The sequence below is a fragment of the Mesoplodon bidens genome, assembly GCF_964165515.1.
Source record: "Mesoplodon bidens genome assembly, chromosome: 14".
In the NCBI taxonomy this organism is placed as follows: Eukaryota; Metazoa; Chordata; class Mammalia; order Artiodactyla; family Ziphiidae; genus Mesoplodon; species Mesoplodon bidens.
The window spans coordinates 49,433,725-49,456,532 of NC_138170.1; the positions used below are offsets into that span (position 1 = coordinate 49,433,725).

General features: G+C 37.9%; 1 protein-coding gene across 4 annotated transcripts in view; it reads right to left on the reverse strand.

Moving 5' to 3' along the window:
* PPP1R21 (protein phosphatase 1 regulatory subunit 21) overlaps positions 1-22,808 on the reverse strand; it is a 60,708-nt gene that overhangs the window by 25,262 nt on the left and 12,638 nt on the right. For 3 of the 4 annotated variants that reach the window (XM_081253790.1, XM_081253787.1, XM_081253788.1), the window contains 10 exons: positions 20,853-20,954; positions 19,547-19,711; positions 18,923-18,981; positions 17,850-17,944; positions 15,664-15,716; positions 15,026-15,175; positions 12,445-12,546; positions 12,269-12,357; positions 9,854-9,990; positions 412-504 (listed from right to left, as the gene is read on the reverse strand). In XM_081253790.1, the coding sequence (XP_081109916.1) occupies positions 412-504; positions 9,854-9,990; positions 12,269-12,357; positions 12,445-12,546; positions 15,026-15,175; positions 15,664-15,716; positions 17,850-17,944; positions 18,923-18,981; positions 19,547-19,711; positions 20,853-20,954 (1,045 nt within the window). The remainder of the gene's footprint in view (positions 1-411; positions 505-9,853; positions 9,991-12,268; positions 12,358-12,444; positions 12,547-15,025; positions 15,176-15,663; positions 15,717-17,849; positions 17,945-18,922; positions 18,982-19,546; positions 19,712-20,852; positions 20,955-22,808) is intronic. The other variant, XM_081253789.1, reaches the window with a different exon arrangement.

Consider the following 22,808-nt stretch of genomic DNA (forward strand, 5'->3'; position numbering starts at 1 on the left):
AACACAAAAATACACAGGAGGGTAGAAAACCAGTGCATTCTTTCTGGGATCTTTAAACCTTCATTTCCTCAGTTCCTTCATGTTTGGGCTCTAACAAGTGCATTATTTTGCTAAATGCCTCTGAATAGCATGTCTGGCTTGATAAAATTCATACACCTGCCTTAAGTCAGTGTAATGTATTTTTGGCTAAAGTTCCGTGCACAAGGGTTTCTCTTCAGCACTTTGTTTACCTTCAGGAAAGAAGCAGATGGGAAAAGCAGAAGGCAGTAAGCTGTGCACTTCAACGTTAAGCCAAATGCTACTAAACCTTTATCTGGGGTCTATTAGCCTTGGCAGTATTTGTTTAAATCTCATTCAGGCAGATCTGGGAAAATGGGACAAAGCTTATTTATGTTCTTTTCCAAGCCTCACCTTTCATGACATCATGAAATCCATGCAGAGCAGCACCAACATTTGTTAAGACAGAACTGTAGTTTGTCCGAAGGAGTCCATCTGGCTCCGTACCTAGGAAACCAAGATCACAAACCTAAGCATTTTCCCAGAAGAATTCACCTGAAAAATTGACAGCCCACCATCTCCCCTCTACTTTTGGGAAGACAGAGTGAATACTGATTGTGATATGTTGAAAATAATGGCTCTTAAAATCATTGTAGACACATTCAGATAGAATGGTGTTAATTACAAGGATCTAAACTGATTTGCATCCCCCATGTCCACAGATATAAACGGTTACAAGAATCAAAATTAAATTGCTAAGCAGGATTATGTCTTTCATGATTCTGTTTGAAATGAAAGCCTTTGTGAATTTCACCTTGTTACTACAGAACACATTTCTCATTTTGTGCTTTCCCTACATATTACTGTTTGCTGAACATCACTAAAAACACTATGATTCAAACATCACAGTTCCAATTCTGGCATGACAGCATAAGCAAGCTCCACATATCCAATCACCAGCACAACTGGTGCAAATGATTTTAAAATAACCACTTTAAACTCTAGAAATTATCCTAAGGGCATACAGCAAGTGAAGAAACATTTAATCAAGAAAATCTATATTAACTCAGTAAGAATAGCAAGAAACTGTGGTATGTGAACCAGAACCCACTCCGTCCCCTCACCAGTCAGTGAGCTAGAAATCCCAGTCCAGAGGGTGCAGCCAAGAACACAAGGTTCCCTCTCCCCTAACTCAGCTGGAGGGCTGCATTCCTTATCTCGCTCTCAGCTACCTGTTGCTGAGGCTAAGTTCTAAGTAAGTATGACTCCGAGGTGGGGGGTTCTCTTCTTTTACCCAGCCCCGACTTGTGGGATGGAGGCTCTACGTGGGCATGGTGCTGCTGAGAATCTGTGGCCCTGATCACCCTGGCCCCAGCTCATTAACAGGAGTTCCATGCTGAAACAGGCAAGCCGAGGAGACCAGCAGCTGCTGCCCTACCCTCTCCATGGAGTGCTCAGCTACTAATGCAGGGGTGTCACTCTGAGAGAAGTGCATCACTGTCATCACCCCCTGAACAGAACCATGGCTCAGAGATTTAACCCAAGGGAGAAACAGTTCTTAAAACAGAAAGCTCTGAATCTCTTCCCAAAGGAATTGACTTAATTCACAACAGACTGTGGAGAAGTTCAAGCCTAGGGATACTCTCAAAAATAATGGCACTTGTGCTGAAGGTAATTTGGAGGAAATTGGTAGATTCATTGGAGATATAAGGTAGACTGACACCTATGGTCAACCGATTCTTAACAAGGGTGCCAAGACCATTCAATAGGGAAGGAATAGTCTTTTCAATAAATGGTGCTGAGACAACTAGATATCCACGTGCAAAAGATGAAGTTAGAGCCTTACCTCACACCATATACAAAAATTAACTCAAAATGGATCAAAGACCTAAATGTAAGAGCTAAAACTATAAAACTCTTAGAAGAAAACATAAGGGTAAGTCTTCACAACCTCATATTTGACAATAGTTTCTTAGATATGACACCAAAAGCCTGAGCAACAAAAGAAAAATAAATGTGACTTCATCAAAATTAAAAACTTTTGTACTTCAAAGGATACCATTAAGAAAATGAAAAGATAACCCACAAAAATGGAAGAAAATCTTGCAAATCACATATCCAATAAGGGATTTGTACCTAGAATATATAAAGAACTCTTATAACTCAATAAAAAGACAACCCAGTTGGAAAATGGAGAAAGGATCTGAGCAGACATATCTCCAAAGAAGATATACAAATGGCCAATAAGGACACAAAAGGATATTCAACATTATTAGACACCAGGGTTATGCAAATCAAACCCACAATGATACTACTTCAAAAAGTCAGATAATAACATGAGGATGGCAAAAATCAAAAAGTTATATAATATGGGGGGAGATCCAGATGGCAGAGTAGAGGGACATGGCACTCAGCTCCTCCCACACATACAACAAAAATACATCCACATGTGGAACAATTCTCATAGAACACCTACTGAAAGCTGGCAGAAGCTCTCATACAACCAAAGCTGCAAAACAGATCCCCGTGTAACTGGGTAGGACAAAGGGAAAAGGGAGAAGAAGAGGAAGCGGGATGGGACCCACACACCTGGGAGGGAGGAGGGTTCCCTCACCCTGGGAACCTCCTTCAACAGCTGGGAGGTCCACCAAGACAGAAAGGGAGCTTCAAAGGTTCTAGAGGAGAATGCAGGAGCTGGCCTGCAGCCCTGCAGGGTAGAGAGAGACAAAAATAGATGGTCCTTGCCATGCTGCCGCACTTCCTAGCCACAGACACAGCTGCTGGCATGTGCAGCAGCTGGGTGCTGAAACTCGGGCTCAGCAGACAGACCCAGGGAGAGGACTCAGTTTGGCTACATGGACATAGCCCAAAGGGCCCAGAGTGTGGCCTGGGGCCACAAATAGGGGTGCATGCAGACAGAACACGAGCCTGCCATAGGAAGCCCACTGCCAACACAGGAAGGGAGGGGCATAGATCCCACCGCAGCAGCCTCATCATCAATGTGCTCACAGTGGGACAAAGCTCCAGCTGCTACGGGTTTTGTGAATTTTGTGGGCATGCACACGAGGAGGTGGGGCTGAAATCTGAGCCAGCTACAGGTGCTTCCGAAGTGGAGACAGCCTCTGAGGGCAATGCCAGCAACAGTGAACTTTGTGGGAATGCACATCAGGTGGCAGGCAGTGTCACAGAGTAGCACATACTGGCAGACAGCTCCTGGGGAAGAACACGCAGTGGCTCCTTTTCCAGAGGGAGCACTCTAGTTCCACCTACTGCATACCACAGCTTAGAACCAGATCTGGGGTCTTCTACTCCAACAACTAGGGAGCAGACCCTGACCCCTGACAGGGCTGTGACAAGCACAGAGCAAAGAGGACACCACCCAATATCCAGTGCAGGCTCTGGTCATCACAACACAAAACACACCACTTAGCAAGGGGACAAGGGCCAGTACACTCTGAAGAAAAATGTGGCAAGCATCCATACCAAAAACAGCCCTTGCACCAAAAATACTGGACTCACACAGTCTATACAGGATTGCTCCCTCATAAAAACAGACCTTCAAGACAACAGTAGATAACTGTTTCTCCTAAATTTATAGAATCAGAGAAATATAAATCAAGTGAAAAAGCAGAGGTACTACTCCCAATTAAAAGGACAAGAGAGGGCTTCCCTGGGGGCGCAGTGGTTGAGAGTCCGCCTGCCGATGCAGGGGACACAGGTTCGTGCCCCGGTCCGGGAAGATCCCGCATGCCGCAGAGCGGCTAGGCCCGTGAGCCATGGCCGCTGAGCCTGCGCGTCCAGAGCCTGTGCTCTGCAACGGAAGAGGCCACAACAGTGAGAGGCCCACGTACTGCAAAAAAAAAAAAAAAAAAATGCTGAAGGAATTAAGAAAGACTATTGATAGAAATGCAGATTACTGTAATAAGGAACTAGAAACTATAAAAAGGAGTCAATCAAATCAGATACCTCAATTGCCAAGGTAAAAGTTGAGACAAAGAAAATAAACAGCAAACTAAATAATGCAAAAAAATGAATAAGTGATCTGGAAGATAGAATAATGGAAATCATCCTATCAGAACAGAAGACAGAAGGACAAATGAAAAAAATTAAAGCAACATATGAAATCTATGGGATAATATAAAGCATGCCGATCTACGTATAATAGGAATCCCAGAAGAAGAACAGAAAAGGGGATCAAAAATTATTTGAAGAAATTACAGCTGAAAACTTCCCAAACCTAAAGAAGGAAACAGATATCCAGGTACAGGAAGCACAGAGGGTCCCAAACAAGATGAACCCAAACAGATCAACACCAAGACATAGCATACTTAAAATGGCAAAAGCAAAAGATAAAGAGAGGATTCCAAAGGAAGCAAGAGAAAAACAGAGTCAGTTACAAGGGAACCCCCATAAGGCTAGCAACTGATTTCTCTACAGGAACTTTGCAGGCCAGAAGGGAGTAGCTAGATACATTTAAAGTCCTGACAGGGAAAAACCTGCAACCTAGGATATTCTACTCAGCAAGATTATCATTTAGAATAGAAGGAGAGATACAGAATTTCTCAGGCAAGCAAAAACTAAAAGAATACAGCAATACTGAATCTATCCTAAAAGAAATATTGAATGGTCTTCTCTAACTAAAAAAGAAGCAAGAATGTATAGGAAAGAGAAAATCGGAAAGGCAAATATGTAAAAAGATTGAAGATCACTTACATAAGTCAGTACATAGATTAAAAAAAATTTTTTAATTAAAAAAATTCTGTGAAAGCAATTATAACTATGATGAAAGCAAAAGGATAAACATGCAGATGTAAAATAGGACATCAAAATCACGAAATGCGGAGGACACAAGTAAGAAAATGTAGATCTTTTAGAATGTGTTTGAGCTTATATGACTACCAGTCCAAAGCAAGTAGATATAGTTATGGGTTAACATACTTGAAAACCAGGGTAACCACAAATCAAAAACATAAAACAGATTCACAAAAACCAAAAAGAAAGGAAATCAAGCATAATACAAAAGAAAACCACAAAAGCAAAAATAAAGAAGAAAGAATGAAGAAATACAAAATCAACTGGAAAGCAAGGTTTAAAACGGCAATAAATATGTACTTATCAATAATTACTTTGAATGTCAGTGGACTAAATGCTCCTCTCAAAAGACAAAGAGTGGTAGATTGAATAATAAAACAAGAACCTACAATATGCTGCCTATAAGAGACCCACTTAAAGGCAAAAGACACACAAAGATTGAAAGTGAGGAGATGAAAAAAGATATTTCATGCAAGTGGAAATGACAAGAAAGCAGGAGTAGTAATACTCCTATCAGACGAAACAGGCTTTAAAACAAAGGCCATAAAGAAAGACAAAGAAGGACACTGTATAATGATAAAAGGATCAACACAAGAAGAGGATATCACAATCATTAACATACATGCACCCAATATAGGAGCTCCTAGATACGTAAAACAAATACTAACAGACACAAAGGGAGAAAATGACAAGAATACAATAATAGTAGGAGACTTTAACACCACAGTGACATCAATGGACAGATCTTCCAGAGAGAAAATCAATAAGGCAACAGAGTTCCTAAATGACACAATAGAACAGTTAGACTTAATTGATATCTACAGGACACTATATAAAAAAAAAAATAGAATACACATTCTTTTTCCAAGGGCACATGGGACATTCTCTAGAATAGACCACAAACTAAGACCCAAAACAAGCCTCAACAAACTTAAAAGGACAAAAATTATTTCAAGCACCTTTTCTGACCACAAGGGCATGAAACAAGAAATCAACCACAGAAAGATAAATGAGAAAAAAATGGTTATATGGCGACTAAACAACATGCTACTAAAAAACCAATAGGTCAACAATGAAGTCAAAGAGGAAATTAAAAAATACCTTGAGACAATGAAAACACAACCATACAAAATCTATGGGATGCAGCAAAAGTAATCCTAAGAGGGAAGTTCATAGTGATACAGGCCTATCTCAAATAAACCTAAACTACCACCTGAAACAATCAGAAAAAGAACAAACAAAATCTAAAGTCAGCAGAAGGAAGGAAATAATAAAGATCAGAGAGTAAATAAATAAAATAGAGATTTTTAAAAACAACAGAAAAAAATCAATAAAACCAAGAGCTGGTTTTTTGAAAGGATAAACAAAATCAACAAACCACTGACCAGGTTCACCAAGAAGAAAATAGAGAGGGCCCAAATAAACAAAATAAGAAATGAAAGAGGAGAAATAACAACCAATACTGCAGAAATATAAAAAAATCTTAAGAAAATATTATGAACAGTTATATGGCAAAAAAAATGAACAACCTAGAAGAAATGGACAAGTTTCTAGAAACATACAGACTGCCAAAAAGGAATCAAGAAGAAACAGATAATCTGAACAGACTGATCACTAGAAGTAAAATAGAATCTGTAATTTAAAAAAAAAACCTCCCTGCAAACAAAAGTCCTGGACCCGATAGCTTCATTGGGGAATTCTACCAAACATACAAAGAAAAACTTACACCTATCCTTCTCAAACTCTTCCAAAAGACTGAAGAGGAAAGAACACTCTCAAAGTAATTCTATGAAGCCACTATCACACTGATACCAAAACCAGAAAAAGACACTACCAAAAAAGAAAATTACAGGCCAATATCTTTGATGAATATAGAAGCAAAGATTGTCAAAAAAAGTTTAGCAAACCAAATCCAAGAACACATAAATAGGATCATACACCATAATCAAGCTGGATTCATTCCAGGGTCACAGGATGGTTCAACATATGCACATCAATCAATGCGATACACCACATGAACAAAAGAAAAGACAAGAAACATATGATCATATCAACAGATGCAGAAAACACATTTGACAAAATTCAACATCCATTCATGATAAAAACTCTCACCAAAGTGTGTATAGAGGTAACAAATTTCAACATAATAAAAGTCATTTATGACAAACCCAGAGCCAACATAATATTAAGTGATGAAAAGCTGAATTCTGGAACAAGGCAAGGATGCCCACTTTCATCACTTCTATTCATCATAGTATTGGAAGTCCTAGCCACAGCAATCAGAAAAAAAAAAGAAACAAAAATATCCAAATTGGAAGGGAAGAGGTAAAATTGTCATTATGTACAGATGACATAATACTCTATATAGAAAACCCTAAAGACTCCACACAAAACTATTAGAACTCATAAGTGAATTCAGTAAGGTAGCAGGATATAAGATTAATATAGAGAAATCTGTTACATTTCTTTACACTAACAATGAAATACCAGAAAGAGAAACTAAAAAACAATTTTGTTTAAAATCATATCAAAAAAAAAACAACCTAGGAATAAGCCTAACCAAGGTGGTGAAAGACTTATAAGCTGAGAACTATTAAACATTGATAAAGGAGGGCTTCCCTGGTGGCGCAGTGGTTGAGAGTCTGCCTGCCGCCGCAGGGGACACGGGTTCGTGCCCCGGTCCGGGAAGATCCCACATGCCGCGGAGCAGCTGGGCCCATAAGCCACAGCCGCTGGGCCTGCGTGTCCAGAGCCTGTGCTCCGCAGCGGGAGAGGCCACAACAGTTAGAGGCCCGCGTACCACACACACACACACAAAAGTCTACAAATAATAAATGCTGAAGAGGGTGTGGAGAAAAGGGAACCCTCCTACACTGCTGGTGGGAATATAGATTGGTACAGCCACTATGGAATGCTCCAGTGATCCCACTCCTGGGCATATATAGGGAAAAGACAAAAACTCTAATTCAAAAAGATACATGCACCCCAATGTTAACAGAGGCACTATTTACAATAGCAAACACATGGAAGCAACCTAAGTGTCCATTGACAGATGAATGGATAAAGAAGATGTGGTGTATTTATACAATGGAATATTACTCAGCCATAAAAAATAATGAAATAATGCCATTTGCAGCAACACAGATGGACATGGAGCTTATTATACTAAATGAAGTAAGTCAGACAGAGAAGGATAAATATTATATGACATCACTTATATGTGGAATCTAAAAAATAATACAAATGAACTCATTTATAAAACAGAAACAGACTCACAGATGTACAAAACAAACTTATGGTTATCAAAAGGGAAGCAGGGGAGGGATAAATTAGGAGTATGGAATTAACTGATACACACCACTATATATAAAATAAACAACTAGGATTTACTGTATAGCACAGGGACTATATTCAATATCTTATAATAACCAATAATGGAAAAGAGTTGAAAAAAAGGATACACACACACCACACACACACAAATGCTGTACACTTGAAACTAACACAATGTTGTAAAACAACTATATTTCAATTTAAAAAAAAGAAGAAAATTTTTAAAAATTCACATAATAAGTGTTGGTGTGGATGTGGAAAAATTGGAACCCTGCTGCTGGTGGGAATATTAAATGGTACACATGCCTTGGAATACAAGGTAGCAGTTCCCCCAACAATTAAACATAAAGTTACCCCATGACCCAGCAATTCCACTCTGAGGTATATACGCAAGAGAAATGAAAAGATATGTCTACTCAAAAACTTGTTCACAGGGCTTCCCTGGTGGTGCAGTGGTTGAGAGTCCGCCTGCCGATGCAGGGGACATGGGTTCGTGCCCCGGTCCACGAAGATCCCACATGCCATGGGGCGGGGGGCCTGTGAGCCATGGCCGCTGGGCCTGCGCGTCCGGAGCCTGTGCTCCACAACGGGAGAGGCCACAACAGTGAGAGGCCCGCATACCGCAAAGACAAAAAAAGAAAACTTGTTCACAGATGTCTACAGCATCATTATTCACAATAGCCAAAAGGTGGAAACAACCCAAATGTCCATCAACTGATAGGCAGATAAATAAAATGTGATATATCCATCCAATGGAATATTATTCTGCAATAAAAAGGAATGAAATACCTATACATGCTACAACTTGGATGAATCTTGAAAATATTATGCTAAGTGAAAGAAAGCAGTCACAAAAGACCACAGATTATATGATTCCATTTATATGAAATGTTCAGAACAGGCAAATCTATAGACAGAAAGTAGATTAATGGTTGCTTGGTACTGGGCAAGGAACAGAACAGGGGAATAAGAGGGTGATAGCTAAAGTACACAGGGTTTCTTCTTAAGGTGATGAAAATATTCTAAAACTGACTGTAGTGTTGATGCACACGTCTGTGACTATAGTAAAAACTACCGAACTGTACACTTTAAATGGGTAAATTGCATGGTATGTAAATTATATCACATTTAAGCTGTTACAAAAAACAAATAATCAAATCACTACTACAAAAATCATGGTTTTCTTACAAACATCATTTAAACTGAGGTCCATTCAATGACCTGAAAATACTTTTTTCAAATTAAAACAAAGGGCAACAAACAGCATTTTTTTTCCCAAGACTTTCAACCTTTACATTTTGGGGCTTTGTTATGATACAGTTCCTCTAAAAATAGCACTTTTACTATTAACCTTCCCCTATGCTACCTGTTGGAATGTTGCTACGAATTCTTACGCTTTGCCCCTCTCCATTTAAAAAAGAGGAAGGAGAGAAAGAGATTTAATATTTAATGTATGTCTTCGATGCCTGATATTGTACATTCTTAATTTAACTTAATCACATTTACCTCTGTTTTATAAGTGGGAAAACAGAAGCAGAGAAGTGATTTGCCCAAGACCCTAAATGTATAAGGAGCTGGAGGATTTGAATTCAAGTTTTTCTGACCCCAGGTCCTAGGCTCTTCTTACTCCGACACGCCAAACCACCTCCCTTCTCAAGCTTCTTGTACTCTAAGTTCTTCAAGTTGAACCATGAGTAACAAACACGCTTACTTGGCAAGGCGAGAAGACTAATGTAAGTCTGCAGCTTCTCAAACACAGCTGTCATCTTTTTCATGTCCTGGGTCAGCTCTAGATTCCTGGCTCGTAATGCAGACGTGCAAAGGGAAGCTTCACATTCTTCTTCTAAACTAAGAATGGACAGATTTTATAAAAGTGAACATCCTGAACGATTTTCAACTAGCTATAAGAAACCATCTAAATTCTCAAACATCTATATCTGAAGAGAGAATTTACCAAAAAAAGGAATTTGATCTCATTTACAAGGTTCCATTTTTTATACCATAATACATACACCTGCTTGCTGCAAACGCCAGTGCAGCAAAAGACGACTAAATGGAAGAAAAAATAAAGGGAGGTGCCCATTATCTTTCCATCCTGAGAGCAGCAAAAACATGTTTCCCTTAAAAATATTTTCAGGAGAAAAATATTTCATAGACTGAATTCCTAAAGATAATTAATTACACAGGAACTAGGAGAGAAAATCATTGAGAAATCTTTTTTCAGTGTATATAGGTTCAAAAGTCAAATAGATTGGAAAAAATAATCTATAGGCTCAATACAAAAATAAACGCTTAACATTCATAAAATACATTTTACCATTTTCAATTTTAAATGGTGCTTTGGAAAACTTAATTATAAGGTTAAGAAAAACTATATTGACTCTTAAGAGTGTTTATTTAAAATGTGCAGTAATCAAGTAAAATGCTTTTTACACAAAGTTACGAAAGTTATTAGCACAGAATGATAATCATATCCATTTCCTCGACCTTGCCTCTTCTCTTCTACTTATTTATAGCAAACAGCTTCATTCAGTACTAAGCCCATTTACTACTAATGAACATGTCATCTTGTCAACGAAAGTGGTATTTAAGCCAATGACCAAAAAATTGCCTAAAAACATGAATACCTGATAAGGTAGGGCTGAAGGCATATGGAACAGAACATTCCAAGAATAGGAATCTTAAATCAAGAAAGGACTTATCCAGTGTTTCTAAAAATGTAATAGTGAAAAAATAAATTAAGATAAAATAACAATACTTAACTGTTTCAAGTAGTAAATACCACTTTTGCAATGGTTCTTTTTTTTTTAATAGGAGAAAAACAAATTTAATTACATATGTAGGGGAGTCCACAAAGACAATGAGACTCAAGGGCAAGTGGGGCAACTGAGGCTTATATATGCCATCCTGAGGTAAGGAATGGGATAGGAGCCTGGAGAAGGGGAAGTCACAAGATGATAAGAAGAGCAGATGTTTTGCAATGGTTCTTAGAGTCTTTTCAATGTAAGCCAAATCAATAAAGTGTATTCAATTTAGTGTTAAACTTCCAGAGTCAATTTTCAAAAAAACTTTAATTATACTGAACTAAAACATTTAAGGATCTGAATGAAACTGTAATTCACAATTATTCGTTTATCATAATACCCTGATTCCTAAAATTCTGTCACATGCACAAATCATAGAATTCAGTTACTGAAATACCTTTGTTAGGTTAGAATTAGGAAATAAGACGGCTCTTAACACATTAATTTTTAATAATAAAATTTCATATTATTGAAAAGCTAAAACCTACTTTAGTTTTACAAGGACTTAAAAACTATAATTACTTGTATATTTTCAACATCTGTAAGTTATTCATCTATGTACTTCCTAAACCTTATTTTGCAATATACTATACTACATATATGCTCTTATTTCTCCTATGTTCGAGTTGTATTATTCTTTGATGACTTTTTTTAAAGACTAAATCTTAGGATGAAAAGATTTAGATGAATTAGGACTCTTGGTAGTTTTAGACCAAAAGTATCAAAATGTACAGGCAGTATTCTCAAATTTCCAATTACATAAATTATTTTCTCTTGCCTTTCCAGAAATGTTTAAGATGGAGCATTTAAGGTTACTTAATGACATATCCTATGAGGGTTGAAGTATGTAAACAAAGTTTTTACTTTATAACTTAAATAAATCACCAATAATAAAAACAACATACTATTTCAAAGAAAACTAAGGATTATAAATTGCAATGTAGAGGTTAACTATTATAACCCCCATCTAGAGGTTTATAGTAAAAGGATAAAAAATACCCCAAAATGAAATATTTCCTTCAATAAATGTGTCATTCACAATCATTAAAAATACTGGTTCATATTGCATTATGTGGTTTTAGTAGTAATCTCAGTACAGAATACTGAAAAAACCCTAGCTGACAAACTACAATTCAATTTTCTTAAATATAAGTTTGTGCTGCTCAAACCATGACTTTCCGTTTTCACAAAAGTCCAAATTGGTTGTGGTGCAGAAAGGTCAGGCAGATCACAAGCAGCACATGTTATTACTTTACTAACTCCAGCACAGCTCAGATGACACCTCGCAATTCCCCAAGCTCCCTGGCCCAGAGGGTAAGTACCTTTTTAACTGATAAGGAAGAATCTTCCTAAGAAAACATATGTAAGAGGTTAAATGCTCTGAAAAAGTTTTCAATTTCACAGTTGTCTCCTGGAAAAGAAAAAATTTCAAGGTTAATAGTGTCATTTGAAAAAGAAGAGCTCCCATTTCCAGAAGTAAAACATAGAAGAAAATTACCAGGACAGTCACAGTATCCTCAGTAATACTTTCAAATAAATGAAGCATTCCTTCCTCAAGAGGGCGGACATAGGATGCATTTTCATGAAGATACTGTGAGAACTAAATAGAAGGGAAAGAATTGTGAGTTAAATCACTGGAAAATAAAGAATAGCAAAACATTTGTAAATGGACTCGCTGAGTTTTAAACCTAAATTCTTTTGAAAACTTTTTTTGGGAAATCAGGCTTTTACACAGAGTTCCCCTCGAAAATCCTAGATATTACCCCCAAGTCCCCATTCCATTGCAAAATGAGGAACTAGAAGAGGGATGACATAATTAATGAAGCAAATGGGGAGGGGATACTATTTACAACACAGCACCAACAGGCCTTCTTGTCTAAACAACTGCTTCTTCATAGGGGTCCCAGTTTAAAAAAAAAAAAAAAAGTTTGGTAATCAAAACTGTATGACAGTTTTTGTGTTATATAACTCATTTAATTTAACTCATTTTTTAGAAGCAAAAGACTTTTAAGTACAGTTTCTTATTTTCACTGTATACAATGTTCAAGGTTAACAAATTCCAGGGATGTAATTATCATCAAAATGAGAATATAAAAACTTTTATAACTGTCACGGATACTGTAATATTTACAAAGGACTAATTCAGTATGAAGAATAGATTCAGAAAAAGATCCCAAGGCATTTAGACAATTGAGAAGCAAGAAGTTAATTTTTCACTTGTGAAATATCTCAGTTTTCTAAATACTGTATAATGGCTCAAATTTCGTTTTCTCAGTATAGAAATGTAAGGTCTCATTTTGCAGATAGGTGATTCAATTGGCCCTACTGCAAACTATACAGATATATGGCCCTGGGAAATTCAGTCTCTCTGGGCTTCGATCTTTAGAGCTGTAAATAAGTTGAACTCTAAGCTCAGGTATAAACGTCTACTTTATGATTCTATGAACAAGTCTAAACGCTTTGGTCATCTTTTAATAAATGGTTTCTGAATCTTCAGTAATACAGACTTAATAGAAAATCACATAGGGCCTTTCAGAGGCCAAAGCACCAAGGGTAAAATATTGAGAAAAATATGAATTCTTCAAAGGAATGAAATGTTTCTGTTAAGATTAACATATTTGATTCTCGCTGTGTGGGCATAATATGGCAACAAGCTAAAATAAAGTAATGGCAGGAATTCCCTGGTGGTCCAGTAGTTAAGACTCAGCGCTTTCACTGCTGGGGTCCGGGTTCAATCCCTAGTTGAGGAACTAAGATCCCGCAAGCCAGGCGGTGTGGCCAAAAAACCCCCAAAACCAAACAAACAAATAAATAAATAATTAAAGTTAAAAGTAAATAAAATAAAATAATGGACAAAGAATCAGTGGAAAAAAATGTTTTTATATTATAGGAAGTATAAAAGAAAATATAACTACATTAAAATGCTGCAGTTCCATTTTCCTTACCCAGGTCATCTGAAAGCTTCTTCCCACGGTGATATTAAAGAGCATTTCAAAGGCCCAAAGTTTAATTTTTATGAACTTCAAAAGATTTGTGGAGTCAGATGAAGATTGATGAAAAGCAAGCATTTGCTGAGGGCTTCCTATGAGTACGGCAGCATGATGACGATGGTAAGAGCTAGCCTTTACTGAGTACTTACTATGTGCCAAGCACTGTTCTTAGCACTGTACATGTATTATCTCATTAAATCCTCAAACATACATACCTGTGGGGTAGGTACTTTATCCTCCATTTTCAAGATGCACAGAGAAGTTAAATAAACTGACCAAGGGGACATAGAAAGTGGCAGAACTGGGCTGCCACCCCAGAAGTATGACTCCAGAATCTAAGCCTTTGCTATACTAACAGGATCTGTGGACATACACACTATTCACATCCTGGAAATACTGCATGATGCACACACAGACACCAAAAAAAAGCTGATGAGAAGAATCAGGTAAGTAGAGAGTGGCATGACTCACTTCAGATACCACAGTATGGGGCGCTTAGAGTTCATCTATTGCAAGCCCCCTAATTTCCTCCCTTCAAGATGGCCCCAATAATCCCCACCTCCTGCTATTCTTGGCTCTGAGTAACACCCACCCTCACACACTGTGTCAGGGCCAGTCTGTGTTACCAGTACAATACGGCAAAAGTGGTGGTATGTGACTACGTGCATACTCCCTATGGTTTCCTACTCCATGGTTTTGCTCATGTCTTTCCCTCTTCCGCAGTGAAAAAATACCCACCCCGCTTCGCTCCTCCTATGCAAATCATGCTCATTTTTCAAAGTCCAGTTAAATCACCAAAGAACCTTTCCAGACACTACCACCGACAGCAATCTCCCCTCCTTGATGACCTCATATCACTTACTGCCCATACCACTCACTCACACTAAGGTCTTTAACAACTCCCTTACTATTTCATTTCTTAAGAATCCCCACGTTTGCCGTATTTTACCTTGAGGGTAAAGACTACGACTTGTAGCTTTTCCTACGTCCTCCACAGTACTTGGCGGAGGCACACAAGTGGTCTGATAATTAGTAACAAGTCCCCACGTTTGCTCAGGGCAAACAAAAGGTATCCTGAGTTAAATGTACCTTCTGATTCAATGGAGATATAGTGTCAATGGCAGAATCAACAGGAAAAATCTGAATCCTCTGTTCTGTATAGGTGTGAAAGTTCAGAAGACCCTTGACAAGATCTTGAACAAAAGCCAGGGCCTGCCCAGCGATATCCCGCATCTTCAGCTTTAAAATGAAAAGGATACAGTTAAAGTCAACTATCAAGTTATTACTCCCAAACAACTTTATTAAGTCTGCTTTTGAGAAACATTTGAACTCTAGTATAATTATTCCTTAATTTAAATTCATTTGCTCCCACTTAGATTTTAATACTACTGTCTAAGTAAATTACAATAGAAAGCCGCCAGTTTTAGTAAATATACCTCTCAACTTAACCTAGACTGTTTAAGTGCAAAACCTAAAAGAAAGGTATGACTCAAAAATCAGTACATCCCACAATTCAGTTCTAATGTTATCAGACAAGAGACAGCAAAAATCTACATTATGTACAAATTCAAAAAACAGCAAGTTACACAATTTTTAAGAATGTATGAGAAAAGAAAGTAAAAGTTAAACGCAATGATTTGGTGCACTAAACAGAGGCCCAAACAACTAATTGGTGTTTCTGAAAAGTTTGACACACACATCACTGAAAATAAAAACTTCATCTTTACCTGATGCCTCCTATTGTGGACTGGAACGTTCAGGGCGTTATACTGACTATATTCTACAAAACAAAAATGGCCGTTCATTAAGTCATTTTACATTTATGAAAAAAGAGCTTAACTGAGAAATAAGAAATGCTCACCCCATTTCCCAGCTTCTCTCCCCCTCAGCCCCTTCCCTTCCTGATCCCTGCAGTGCACTCTGCACAGGCCTCTTTGTACTCTGCACCCCTCATTCCCACCACTCCCAACAGGGGGGCTCATCCATCCCAGTTGGGTCAACATCAGTTTCTCTCCCCAGATCTAGGCTTTTATTCACAAATGTACACACCAGTAGGTAAAGAGATGCACACCAATCTGTTAGAATATTAAGCCACAACAAAGTTACCGTCAACATCTTTCCCATAAATCTGCTCCCCGTCTGCCTCTTTGATTTCTGTCAGCTGCACCACATCTTTCCACCACACTGCCTCCTGTTGCTCCCTTGCCTCCTTGCATCTCCCTGACAGCTCAGGCTCCAGCCCCCATCACAGCACACCAGGACTATCATCACAACAGCATCAGCCCCCTTCTCCCATTCCAGAGTAGTCTGCACTCTGTTGCCAGATGAACTTTGTGAGCGCACAAATTTCACAAAGACATTTCCAAAAGCTTCTGCAACAACCTACTGACTTGCAAATTAAGTCCCCCCGAGTCCTTTGCCCAGAACTTGAGGGTCCAGCCCCACCCTCCCTTTCAGAACTTACCCATCATTGGCCTCCACATCCCACCCACTCTAGCCTCCAGTCATACTTAACTAATTACTACTGTCAGGCCCTGACAGCACCTTTATCCTACATAACCACACTCCATGCAATTCCCTGGCTCATTCTCCCTCACCTCTCTGACCAATAAAACCTACTTTTGCATCCTGGCCCAGCTCAAAGCACACTTCTTCCAAAAGGCTTCCCCAAACAACCCCACCAGTAATAATCATCCTTACTCTGAAACCCCAAGAGGTTCTTCATGGAATAGCTTAGATTATATTTCAGATATTTCTGTACCTTATTTCTCCCCTACTGGACTATAAATTCCTTGAGGGTAGGTAGAGATTTTTGTCTTATACGTCTTTGCATATCCTGTGCTCCCCACCCATTTAGACTTTCAGTAAATAATCTCTAAATATTTCGGAACTAAAAGTAGTACCCTACTTGTGACATGGTAAGAACCTAAAATAGGGTGACAACTAGTACCGGAAAAGAAAGGATAAACCCAAAGAGACTCAGAAGGAAATGATTAGAACCTGATGACTAAGGAATAAAGAGAAAATGAAATGCCAAGGTTTTAAGCCTAGTAGATCAAAGTATGCTGGTGCTATTTACATTAATGTAGAAAGCAGTAACAGGTGTTGTTTTCAGATGAATTTAGGTTTTTGATATAATAATGACATATTCTGATTTCAGTGTTAGAGCAAACTGCTATTTTTCTTTGGTGTCTTTTCTTCCCTCTTTTTTTAGGCCTTCCCTAAGAAAAATTGAGAAGAAGTCAAAAATTAATTTCAATGATATAATTGTAAAAAAGGAAATGTGTACTAATTTAAATTTAAGTTTCTGCAGCAAAACAATTGTTTTCTTTGTCTTCAAGGTTTAGACTTAATACCTGTCTAAAGGTTACAAATTTGGCATCTGTTATATATGTAAGTTGATTTTTCTTTTTTTAACTTCTTTTTGTTGCTCTTGGCTGTGTAAATTACCAGACCATTCCCAGGATGAGCAGGAAGCAGGGCTTACCCAAGTCAACTCCCTAACTATCTCTGGGGATTGTCCAAAGGGCAGGAGATACCAGGCTAAGAAGATTCACCTCCCACCCATCCCCCTACTCCTCTCCCACCTTGCCACCCACCATGAACAAATTTCTTGTACAAATATTCAGGTACTTTATGTGCAGGTTGGTTTTCACCTTGGGATATGTTAAATACATGCAATTAAAAAATGTGGGCTTTTTCCAAGAAGCCTAGCTTCAGAATACTTATGTGACAAATTAAAATCTCCCTATGAAACATGAAGGCCAAAGCTGATCAAAAGGACAAAAAGAAAGCAACCCTCTGTTAGGCCAATGAGATTTTCTGCCAAATAGATTACAAATTATTTTAATTAGCTGGCTATCATAAAGAGGTTCAGAGTTGCAAATAATGGAAAACTGTATATAATACCTACTTGTATCATTAAAAGGTACTTTTTCATTGATGATTGATAAGGATTCCTCTAATCTACTTGACAAATCTTCGTGAAGATTCTTTAACTGTAACTGACTGAAAGAAAAAATACAAAACCACATTATCAATAGACAGTAGACCATCATTTGCTTGTTACCTCAACAGCTGTATCAGGCTTTCAGAGGATGGTACCTGACATCTGGGATACCCTTGGTAGTAGAGAGTTGTTAAAAAAAAAAATGAAGATAAGAAAAATACTAAGCCTTGATTCTAAAGCTCCTGAGACTCCTGTTGAATGACTGGAAGTTTCAAAGAATTTATCACAGTCCCAATATCTTATACAATTTTAAGTTTATCTCCCCAAGCTCAAAAGAATCTTAGAGCCATTTCAAACTCATAAATTTTCTCTTTACAACACATAAATATTTGTCCAAGTATTATGGTAAACGTTTTTAAAGTATTAAAGCGTTTTTTTTTCCCTTGAGCTGAAAATCTGATCATTTTTGGTTTTGATTCAATTAAGAGCATAGATACACCATGCAACTTCAATGCAACTAAACTGAAAAAATGCACTTGATTGATCCTATTAAAACCTAAAATATGTCATTTATCAAATAAATGTTGGTGCATGCTCTTACTACCTAGAGATAAGTAATATTTTAAGATGTAAATATCTCCAAATTATCAATAGATTGCATAACCTCATTTTATTTAAAATTATTTAAAATTAAAAGGTTGACACCATGATCATTAGTCAGTTTTCCTGCCTGGGACTCTCAGAAGGCCTTCTCTTTAGAGTAGTCTAAAACAGAAAGGATCTAGTCCTCAGTACTAGAGCCCCAGAATGCCATCTGCCACAGTCCAAAACATCTGCAGGCTGAGGACTAATGCACAGGCCACTCTACAAAGAATTCATAAGGTCCCAGAGATAACAAAACTGAAAAGGACCCTGGAGATGATCTACTCCTGTCTCATTGCAAATGTGAGAAAATTAAGACAGAGGAGCTACTACACCAAAACTCGGGTCTTCTGATTCTCACTTCAGGGTCCCTTGGAATTCACGTTTCCACATACCATTCTTCTGTCCGAAGTCGACATTCCTTGGCCTCCTTTTCTAGAGTCTGAGATTTTACCTGAATTTTAGAAGGAAAAAAAAGCACAGGGAACTCTACTCAATATTCTGTAATAAACCTATATGGGAAAAAAATCTGAAAAAGAATGAATATATGTGTATGTGTAACTCAATCATTTTGCTGTATACCTGAAACTAACACAACATTGTAAGTCAACTACACTCCAATAAAATTGAAAAAAATTAAAAATTAAAAAAAATAAACTATGCCAAACTATATTGTTTGGCTTTCCATTTTGAAATCCTGCAGGTAGAGAAAAAATTTTTCTACTCTTTTTATTTTCTGGTTTTCCCCTATAAATTTTATATAGCTATTTACTTGAAATTGTGTTCAATTTGCTAGAAATGTGGTGTGACAAATATAACTAACCAAAATTATATGCATATTGGTCTGTCAGAAAAAAAAGAAGAGCAGACGTCTCAGGCCACAGATGTGAGCTCGCTGAGGAGACGCTGCAGGCAGCAGTCCTGCCTTGAACGGCTAACTTTTGTTCTATAAAGCAGGTGGATGATTTCCAAAAGCCTGGACTATTTTTTCACATGCTCTCACCAACGGCGGGTCTTACCTCTAGTTTAGCCTTGTCGTTCTGCAGCTTCTCGATGGTTTCCATGTACTTCCGGGTCAGGCCATCGACCACAGCTTGGTGCTGGGCCGCTTCCATCTCCAGAGTGGCCAGCCGACTCCTCAGCTCTGCTTCCACGTGCTTGTGCTGCTCATCGGCTTCAAAAAACTGAAAAGGAAAGATCATGGTGTGTTCTCACAACATCCCAATATATACAAATGAAGAGAAAACAACTGCAGCGACTAATCATTGAGCAACTTCCATAAGGTTCCATATGCTCACTGTGCAAAACCACACAGGCATGAGCTCAGTGGAGCCTCATGGCAGGTCAGAGGTGGTGTACTTGTAATCCCTCCTTTACAGATGGGGAAACAGAAGCTTCAAGGGATGACCTAACTTGTCAAATGTCTCACAGCCACAGACTGACTCCAAAGCCTGTATCTCCTTCCTCCCAGGCTCATGGATTTCTATTTCAAACCATTTCTGGCACACAGAGAACTCAACTGACCTGGTATAACTTTTCTGTTAGGCTGACTTCTGCAATTAAATAATCAAAAATCAAACAGGTGTTACTCCTGAAGCAGGTAAGGCTCCTTTCCTTAATGAGAAGCCAGTAGTAATTAAGAATTATGAATACTTAACACAAAATTCATGAAGTCAAAAGTTCATTTTGTAAACATTTTCAAAGACTGAGAATGCATATTTATTTTCCACTGTTTGACTATGCTCACCATTTCACACAAAAAATCAGGAGGCATAGTTGAATACACTACCCTATGACTCTTAAAATATGCTGAATGGTTTGGAGCAGACACTGATTACTCAACATTCCACAAATATTTGAGGGCCTGCCATGAGTGAGGCCCTGTCCTGAGGCTGGGCAGACAAAACCGACATGGTCTATACACTAATGAGACCTTACAGACTAACAGGGAAACAGATAAAAACCAACTAAGCTGTCATAAATTAAAAAGCAAACACTACTTATTGATAAGCCCCCATCTAAATGATCCATCCAACCATCTCCTATATAAAATGAAGAGTGCCCAGTATACTTCTTTATTGTTAACTTATGAAGTTATTCTGCTGTCCTCTGAACAAGTGCATACTCAAAGCACACATCCGTATTAAAACATGAATGAGATCTAAGAAATGAATGAATGACAGTGACATATACACCTAAGGACCACAGGAAACATTAAAACACCCACCCATACACAAAACACTCTATCTTGCACTGGTTTTTCCACATTGCATATCATACAACCCATTTTTAAATTCATATGGAAAAACAGAAAGATTTTCTCACTTGTATGTGCAACCGTTCATTCTCTTCTATCTTCTTTTGCAGGTCTTCATCAAAGACACTCTTCTGCTCTTGACTCAACTGAGAAGAAGATTCTCCACTTTTCTGATGGAAAGAATAAGTTATGTCCACATAACTTTCATCCTTTAGAGAAACATCCTAAGGTACACAGATTCTCTATCACCTTAGTAGCTTGTCTCTTCTACGTGTTCACCATTCTCAAACAATCCTGCAAAAGGTATACAGTCCATCATTTAACTTTTCCTATGTGACACAAGTTGGAACTGCAAATATTGCAATGAGCAGGAAAGCTTAACAAAGAGAGAGAAAATAACAGATAAGGCTCACTATTCTTTGCAGATGAATTCAGGAGTAGTTCTGTTGGAAGACAGAGCAGACCCAGAGAGCTAGCAATACAAATATGCTAATAAATATCATTTCAATTATCTTTTGGTTTGGGAAATGACAGTTTTACCAATTCCATGAGTCTGAGTTGTTAAAACTCCTTTAAGAAATTAACAGCATTCACAAAAACACATTTATACAGAAGTTCACATAAATCTCTAATTTAAAAAACATAAGATAAAGCTATTATAAATAAACAGAAGGAAAAAGCTCAAAGATTATGAAAAATACTTGCCTTTTGCCTTTTTACCAATATTAACTTTTTCTACATAGAACAGCACTATTTAAGAGCCAATAATGAACATCTGTTTTCATGGAATACACACAGAAGTGAGACTATTCAAGGGACAGCCTAACAATGAACTGTTCAGACATCAGTCACCACCCTCCTCTGCCTTTCTTGTGCTTCACTCCTCACTTAAAATGAAGTCATTTACTGATCCAATGTGAACCAGTGATTAGAAAGCCCTTTGAAAATGGAGCAGCTATGTAACAAACAGACAAACAAATAAACATTAAATGCGAACACAAGAGGTATGTGCACACAAGGAACACTGTTGAATGACATATTCTGGGTCCTTAGTGCTTCCAAATGTGGAAAGCTCTTATTAAAATTAATTCAGAAGTAATTATACCCAAATCTCTGCTAAAACAGCCCTGGGAGAGGATCTCACTAACCTGGGGAGCATGTGTGAAATACAGATGGCTATTCCCTCCCCAAGGGTCTTTCAGAATTTCCAGAGCATGTGTATTTTGACAGTTTCCCAAGTGATTCTAATACATATCTGCTTTGCCCTCTCTCTTCCCCATTTATTTGAAAATTACCACTCTAGAGAACTCTTCCACGTAGGGGAAATGCATATGGAAATGTACTAACACATAATTATGTCAACTGCCCATCATATGGCAAATACAGTCCTGGGTATTTTTACATGATCCCATTTAATCCTGACAACAAATCTGAGAGTATCTTCCCCACAACTGAGGTTGCAAGGCTAAAAAATTTGCCTAAAGTCATAGAACTATAAATGGCAGACAAAGAATTCAAGCCTGGGCTCAACGCCAAAGCCAGCGCTCTTCCCTCCACACCATGCTGCTTCAGAGTTACTGCGGGCCTTCTTCCCTCCAACCATTCTATTGTTATTGCCTCAATCCACACATTTGTGGGGTGCTGTTCTACAAACATACAAGACTTTTAAAGACTCCATCACTAGCTCCTGCCTTTAAAAAAGAAGCAACTTCTAAATCACAGAATGATCAAAAGTACTGGATCATCCATCTTAGAGTAATCAGAATCTCACCTCACTACATAAAACCAGAAGGGAAAAAATTATATTTACATCTCAGAACAAGAATACCAAATTGAACTCCTAAGAATAAACACCCGAAGAAAATACATCTGCAACAAACTTACAAGCCTAATGTATGAGTACTTCAACTGCTACTTTCACAGACAGCAGTTACACTTTGACAATGTTTCTCATTCTATCTGCCCTACCTTGGGTTAATGGCAACTCAGTATAACTAAAAAATATCAATAATTTTGACCACTAT